We start from the raw sequence: 7,967 nt of genomic DNA on the forward strand, positions 1-7,967 counted from the left end.
TTTTCATACATAATTATGTTCGTGTACAAGCCTCCCTCTTTCTGGATTTCTCCTCTTTTTTATTATTGCCCCCTTGCTACACACAATAAGCAAACATGCACACCTAGTTCTAGTATTTACCGGGAGAAAATAAAATTTTGAATTCATAAGTGTTTTTAAAACAAATGTTCTTTGATTTAAAATGGATGAACATGGTGATCTCAGTGAACAAATAGCTACATTGGGTCAATCACTCAGTGACTCTCCAACCTTGGAGTTGATTCTCAAGAGCATACAAAAAGCATCATTTCTCTTAAATCCCAAGTGTTATCCAATTAGCAAAAGATAACCTTATGAAGACATAGTAGTGCTACTAGTCAAACAAGAGCTAAATGACGCAAGCATTGATTCTGACATTGCTTTAATAAGCAAATGGAAAGAGAAGGAAGCAAGATCAAGTGTCATTATTGCAAGGGACTGGGGCACAAAGAAGCTCAGTGTTGCAAGAAAAAGAAATAGGAACAAGAAAAGCATCATGCCCACTTGGCATCTAGAGAATATTAACAAAGAGAGGAAATTCCAGTCCCGCAAAAATTGCTCTTGATGAGAATGACAATGAATGGGTTTTCTAAATCAATGAGTTAGGGTATTTTGCCTAGGGTGTCCCTCAAAATGACATGTAATACTCATGTGGTTTTTTACTTGCGAGTATGTAACAAGGCCTTGGTCATATAAAAGGTTTCCGAGTTATTTCCCTCACCTCTTACATTGGTGCATGCAATTGTACACAACAAGATACGAGAATAGGGCAGTATTTCAGCTAAGAAGGTACTTTTGAACTTACTATTCTGAAGAGAATGTGAAAAGACAAAAACTAAAGTATTTGCAGTCCAACGGCCAGCATTAGATGCTATTGCTGTAGACCTTCAAGCATGAATCCCTATTTGCTAGGAGGGGACCTGTGCATTCAAGGTGACCATATTTGTGTACGCAACAATAGTCTTGTGAGAGAGAAGATGTCGTGTGTGGTCTAATTGTGTGAAACGTGAAGTGACCTTTGAGTCTAAATAGGGCTAAGATTGAGTGGGTGAGGTAAGCTTGAGTGACCCTAAGCACCGACGTGGATGGGGCTATAAATCAGTGTACTCCGGTCTAGTCTGCTCCATTGTCGCCTATCTTCTCCTCATCCATGTTGCTCTCCTTTAATCCACCTTGATGCACTCACTCCTTTCTCAGACACACACAGTCTCTTAGAAGCTCTGTCAATGCTTCCAATTTCGAGGCTAAAAAAGTACTTTTAAGGAAATTGCAAAGCAGCCTGATACAGTGGCTGTTGAAAAGGAACAAATTGAAGAAAACCTTGTTTACTAGGATAACCATCTAAAAACTGGACAAAGCCTGTAGATCAGCGACTCATTGCCCAGATGAACAGGAGATTGCTGCAAATCAGAGGCAGGTTACTTGGATGCACAGCATACCATGATATAGGCAAGGTAATTTGGAAACAGAAAAATCATCAACAAAAAGCATGAGACCTATCTCAAAAAACAGTGGACACAAGTGATACACACAGCCCTGAAGGATGTAGGTAAGGCAAAGGAGATGACCACAGTAGTATATCTCCACCCGTGGGCAGCCTGCTGCCCCTGGTCAGGTCTTCAGGACCCATGCTAATTCCATATAAGCTGTTCATGCAGCTCCTTTGTTGAGGCACTCCTTCAGGGCACATTACCATCCATGTTGCAACCAGATCTGAGGTGAAAGGACATCATGTAGCAAACTTAATGCCCATGTGGCAGCCAATATATCCTTAAATTTGACCATGTCAAAGCATCAACTTGTGTCATCTCTTGCCTAGCAACTTCAGGTGTAAAGCCCCTCACAACATTTCAAAAGCACATCCCCTTTTATATGCATGAGTGGTTGCCCTTTCTCAAAGATTTTGAGAATGCTACCGCCCTTTTGATTTATTTTATTTCTTCATCGAGGAAAGATTCAAATTACAATGAGAGCTAACCTAGAACATTTAAATCTAGAACCGCACCACACCTTTCAGGAAATGGGCAAGCTTCACAACCAAGCACATAACTAAAATCACACACCTTTCACCCTTTCCACCATCACCAATGCAAGAGGCAGATGCCACGACAAAATTGGCAAAGGGACATGCAACAACCCATCTAAACTTAGGATTTACAAGGGAAGGAAAGACTCATCTTTGTAGGTTGACATAAATACAGAATTCATATGAAATAGGGCATCAAGAAAAAAAAGTCCGTGGAGTCTTCCCGTTGGAAAATCTTCTTGGCCAAAATAAGCAGTTTTGAATTGAAACAGTTCTACAATAGTCACATACTTAGCCAAGGCAACACATATATCTCAAACAAGGGATAAAAAATTGCAATAGAACCTCAAGGAAGAGGAGCTAGAGGACAACAAAACTCTCTTTTCCTACCAAGTCGTATGACAATAGTCTTTTCAAAACGTCTAGTCTAGTCAGGTGACAATTTGCTGATGTGGAACCATGTGACTGTCTGAAAAGGTGCACTGAGTGTTCTTAATTTACCCCATTGTGTCGCACTAATAGCAACGAGTTTACAATCCAACAATGTCAAGTAGGAGGATTTCAAAACCGCACAGGGATGAGCATGACATCGATTTTGGAAATTTACCTACATCAGAGCTCCCTTCCAAAACATTCTATGATGTCCTAATGCTAGCTCTCTACTAACCTGATGCTTGTCAAGCATTAGGATGGAAAAGATAACATGGACAGTCTGGTGCAGAACACTAGAATATGTCCCAGCATGTGCAATAACTCCTAGGTCAGCTAGGGACGTACAAGAAATCTCTAATTTCCTGACACCCCTTGTTGCTTGACCCACACGCGTGCACACTATTTGGAGGCAGGCTGACTTCCAACTACCAGAAATTTAGGCATTTTTGACAGCTGCAACAGTAATTGAAGAAGTAACTACTATCCACTGATAGCATTTGTCTTATATATTCATGTGGCAGTATCACGAACATTTGTAAAACTACTTCACCATAGCTAGACCTTTGGAAATCATGTGGATTCAATTCCTTGAAACCAAGTTAAATTAATTGGCTCTATGTAGGACTGCCGCTCAAAATAATAGAGGGCATGATCTAAAATAAGTTGTATTTTCAAGCATTGCAGATTTTCCTCAAGAAAAATCGAATGCTGTACAAACTGTGCAATGCGCCCCCGACCAAATGTTCACACAAATCAATCCCATTGTCAGCAACTTCATGTAATTATTCAGTTCTGATGTAATCCCACAAAAAGCTTCAGACTTGTAACCTAAACCCCAACAACAACACATCTCAAAGTGTTGCTTCAATCCATTCTCTTATATGTGTACCTTCATTTGACTAGAATAGATCCATTCATAGAAATTTTCTATAAAATGAGCATAAGATCAAAAAGAGAGAAGGGAAGAAGGGGGTTTGTAAGAGAGGTCAAACAAAATTAAGAGTAAAAGATAGAAAATACAAAGAATACCCTAGTAAGCAAGCTATACTTATCTTCTCATCAGTGCCCAAACATAAGCTGCATCTCGGTTTCGAAAGATCCTGGAATCCCTAGGGTGAGGGTGACCCATTTCCTTATATTGTTGCAAGCCAGATTGTTTGAAGAAAATTGGTTTGATTCATTGAGAACGCTTGAGATCTGCTCATCCCATAAGGCTGTAGGACAAAAATCTGAGATCAAAGATTGGGCCAAGGCAGACACCCACAAGGCACATCACAACCCTTTTGACCTTGCCTTTTGACCTGTGCAATTCTGACCCTCTCTCCTTCCTCGTACATAAAATAAAGCTTTGACAGTGTACATGCCTGGTAATATCGTGGATTAAACACTAATCCACCTGTGTGGCTTACATAATGCAAGGATCCTATCAAGTGTCCCTCAGTAGCCAGATCAAAAGATGTGAATTCAACAAAAAGGACCAAGGAAGCCTCTTCATTCACAGAAAGTTGCACGCCCAGTCAGTCATAAAATTTAGTTAGTACGGTTAGTGCACCAGTCTTCATTAGGACACCCACAAACTCCAGAGGGTGCTTCTTGTATCAGGACAGACAGAAGCTTAAAACTTACACGGATGGAAATATTGCTACATCATTCCAATCAAGTTCACAAAGAGAGAGAGAGAGAGAGAGAGAGAGAGAGATTATGCCAATCCAGCCTACTGCCACACAAATGTGGGCCAGTTTATATTTGGAAGCTAACAAGCAAGTACACTACAGATAAATAAGCAATAGGACACCTTAATCTAGACTATGGACCATGACCAAAATACACCATTACAATTGAGCTAACGGGAGAAAAGTTCCCTTCTTGGGCCTGATTACATCATCTGGAAGAATTCAAAAGCACTAACTACTAAACAAGCGCCTGGACCATAAAAGGAAGTACACGCTGACTACTGCTCGTCAACCTGCTCCTGGTGAAAAGCACCAGACATGTCAGTTTTAATCCTCTAAGTACAAGTGATATAAATACGACTTTCACAGAGCTAACAAGGGAAAAAAGAGTTGAACCTATACCGTCATATCAGACGTCCAAAGTGTCAGATTGTCCCGTAACAGCTGCATAATCAAAGTGCTGTCCTTGTAGGATTCTTCTCCAAGGGTATCAAGCTCGGATATAGCTTCATCAAATGCCTGGAACCAACATCACCTTAATACACAAGCTAAAAACAGCAATCCCCCCATCCACAGTTTCTTCACATGTTAACCCTAAATTCTAGCAAAGAGCATCATTTAATCATAGCTTCTACTCACATGTTTTGCAAGTGTGCATGCACGATCTGGGGAGTTCAAAATTTCATAGTAAAAGACAGAGAAATTCAATGCTAGTCCAAGACGAATAGGGTGAGTAGGCGCCAACTCAGCAAGTGCAATTTCCTGGATTCAAAGCCAACAAAAGTCCATATATTAGTTGTCATTTTCTGCAGTCCATAAGAGTATGAATTTGAAGGAATCAGAAGAAGGAATTTCATCATTTATTAATACGTTCGATAAAATTAAATGCGAGGGCATGAATCAAGTGCTTTCATTCTATGTAAGTATCGTCCCATCTGACGGGCATAAGGAGACGAGCAATCCGTACAGGAGTAGCTCCTTAAAATCAATGAGAAGGGCGTGCCTACAAAGTAAGGTCTACCTCAGCAGATTTGTAAGCCTGCAAGGTGCCCTCTGCTGCCTCTTTCCTCTCAGCCCCCGTCTTAAATTCCGCCAGATACCTATGATAATCTCCTTTCATTTTCAAGTAGAACACCTTAGATTCTGCAGAGCTGGCCGTAGGAATCAGGTGGCTGTCCAAAAGGTTCAGAATTCCCTCGCAGATTTTAGTCAACTCTGACTCGACCTTGGCACGGTAATCCTTGATTAGCGATACATGCTCCTCGTTCCCCTTGCTCTCCTCCTTCTGTTCAATCGAAGAGATGATCCTCCATGAAGCCCTCCGTGCCCCAATGACATTCTTGTAGGCTACTGACAGCAAATTCCTCTCTTCCACGGAGAGCTCCTCTGCGTCAGCATTCTTGGCCACCTTTTCCATAAATTCCACCATCTCCTCGTAGCGCTCTGCCTGTTCGGCCAGTTTAGCCATGTACGCGTTCTCCTCGCGGGAAGACTCTGCCATACTGAGGAGGAAAGGTGCAATTCAGGATGTGGGCAACCTGCAAATGAGGGAGATGAGCGAGAAGCGAGAGGACCCAAGAAGGGAATCGAGGAGGGGAAGAGCAGGAGGGACTTACCGAGCTATGGGGATTGGAGGAGTGAGCTGGGAGGAGGCCGGCAAACGTGCAATCCAACGCACAAGACAGAGAGGAGGGCGACACGTTCAACTCTACTCTGCTAGATTTTGAGAAAGGGACCCTGCTCGTGAAATCGATAACTACCCAAAAGCTAAAACCACCCCAAAAAAGATAGCCAAAGTCAGGAATCCCTCTATTTTAATTCAAAAGCCTGTGGGTTTTTGCAATCACACCAGGTGGCAGTAGCTTGGCGTTCCAAAGTTGTTTGTGCCTTACAGCACATCATAACAAGGGTTGGTGCCACTCCCCCTCCATTTGCTCACCCAGTCCACGTGGCAGTATGCCCTTTTCTTTTCACTATCACCTTCCGTGAAATGGATAACGATGGTCACAATAACCTCCCTCAATTTGGGTGTTTGCACACTTGCCCGCCCGTGGCTCATGGACGACCAAGATTGCCCACCCACTGTCCAGATGCATTTATTGCATCTTGGGTGCCCACAGTGTGTAAACACCCTTAGTTAGAGCACATTCTTGCGGTGCACGAAGAAATTTGCTCATGCAAACAACACTCTAGGTTTTGGCAATGCCCTTAAAGTCGAAACTTTGTTCTCCAAGCAAGAATTCTAGTTTCTTGAACTCCTCTTATTTTGCCAAATCCAAGGAAAATGGAAAAAGGGGCTTGTTGCAAAAGAACGCCCCCAAATTATTGTGTTTTTGCAAAAAGAGAGCAACCTTATTTAAAAGGAAACAAAAAGGGGGGAAAGAATGAAAAATGTAATCTTTGTATAGCCTCCCCTTCTTTTTCTCATTTACATCTACACACACGTACATGTTGAAAATATGGGCCTTGGTGTGTGTCGTCCTAACCCCCCTCGTGGTGGCACCTTGGTAATATGTGGGTATTAGAGGGCTATTGCAACCCCTTGATGCACATGGAAGGGAGAAATCCCATTACGATGTGATCATGAAGGTTCCTTGGTATTTATTGAGAAGAGGATAGAACCCTCCTTCAGTTTCCCGCCAGCCTTTTGCTAGGGGCTAAAGGAGCCTATGCATGGCTAGGAGGCAGGGCGTAACGATTTAGAGGAAGAACGCATACACTCATATATATATATGAGTGTATGCGTTCTTCCTCTAAATCATTATGTCTAAATCATTACGTCATTAAAGACCGATGCAAAGATAGAAAAAAGGTATAGACTCCTTGAGCTCTTATTAAAACATTAGAAACATCATCCTTAGAATTATTACATTAAATTTATTATCTTAACAACATATTAAAAATATTATTATGCCAATTATTATTGAATTACTATGAAAAAAACATATTAATATTTTCAATCATTGAAAGCACACTCACACTTTGAGCCCATTTTCTTTAGAGAGGTCTCTTTGAAGTGCACACTCCTCACATCCTTTCTTTGAAATAGACATTTTCTAGCAAGAGAATGAGAGAGAGCACACATGTGTTAACTCAAACTTTAGAGCACACATGTGTTAACTCAAACTTTTGCAAAGTTTGCATCCACCACCTTGGTTGGCCCATGCTTGAGAGAGAAGTTGTCACTAGTTAATTGTAATGCTGAATTTATTTCATTCATAGCTTTAGCTCAATTGTAAGTAGTGTCTCCATAGCTTTAATGCATGAAATATTGCAAGCAACTCTAGCTCATAGAAAACGTAATTCCTTTCACATGCCTTGATGTTTTTGGATTCATAGGCTACCACATGACCACCCTACAACCTCTATAAGAACCCACTTACATCATTGAATACCTTAGATAGCTTGTTAGTCTGGTACCTATTATAATGGGTTGGTCCCATTAAAAAAGATTTTAATTATTGAAAGCACACTCACACATTGAGCCCATGTTCTTCAGAGAGGTCTCTTGGCAGTGCACACTCCTCGCATAGACCTCTGCCTATAGAGTAGATTTGCTCTTTGAAATAGACATTCTCTAGCGAGAGAGAAAGACAGAGAGCACACATGTGTTAAAAAGAGAGAGCAACTATCATATGGGCTTCTACCAAGATTTTCATTTTTAACACATCATCATTTAGAATGCATAGTGGATAATCATTGTAATACAAACATCCCTCTTTTCTTGAACCTTCCTTAATTCTCAAGGAGTCTTGCTCTCTTGCGAAAGAAAGCTAATGATGGGTGAGAAGAATTTGTCTAGACTAATGCTCTCTTTC

The 7,967-nt window shown here is 41.2% G+C and overlaps 1 protein-coding gene across 3 annotated transcripts; it reads right to left on the bottom strand.

The window, feature by feature from the left end:
* Nucleotides 1-4,175: 4,175 nt before the first annotated feature.
* Nucleotides 4,176-6,009, bottom strand: LOC147880224 (14-3-3-like protein). Of its 3 annotated transcripts, none has more exons than XM_087371308.1 (5): nt 5,766-6,009; nt 5,171-5,651; nt 4,789-4,911; nt 4,552-4,668; nt 4,176-4,448 (listed from the first exon to the last, which is right to left on the bottom strand). In XM_087371308.1, the coding sequence occupies exons 2-5, from the start codon at nt 5,648-5,650 to the stop codon at nt 4,428-4,430; spliced, it is 741 nt and encodes a 246-aa protein (XP_087227434.1). In that variant the 5' UTR covers nt 5,651; nt 5,766-6,009; the 3' UTR covers nt 4,176-4,427. The 3 variants fall into 3 exon arrangements, with proteins under 3 accessions (XP_087227434.1, XP_087227435.1, XP_087227433.1); XM_087371309.1 differs by having other exon boundaries at nt 4,176-4,442; nt 5,171-5,687; XM_087371307.1 differs by having other exon boundaries at nt 5,171-5,687; nt 5,766-6,006.
* Nucleotides 6,010-7,967: the final 1,958 nt, after the last annotated feature.

The sequence above is a fragment of the Dipteris shenzhenensis genome, chromosome 32 (genome assembly GCF_047967505.1).
Source record: "Dipteris shenzhenensis isolate YYH24624 ecotype China chromosome 32, Dip_SZ_1.0, whole genome shotgun sequence".
In the NCBI taxonomy this organism is placed as follows: Eukaryota; Viridiplantae; Streptophyta; class Polypodiopsida; order Gleicheniales; family Dipteridaceae; genus Dipteris; species Dipteris shenzhenensis.

Bases quoted from the DNA above. Each gene is read 5' to 3' on its own strand.
- LOC147880224 (XM_087371308.1), bottom strand. From the start codon at position 5,650: ATGGCAGAGTCTTCCCGCGAGGAGAACGCGTACATGGCTAAACTGGCC. The intron at 4,912-5,170 runs GTAGACCTTACT...CTTTGAATCCAG, and splicing joins AGGCTTACAAATCTGCTGAG to GAAATTGCACTTGCTGAGTT. The intron at 4,449-4,551 runs GTATAGGTTCAA...GCTTTTCACCAG, and splicing joins TTTGGACGTCTGATATGACG to GAGCAGGTTGACGAGCAGTA.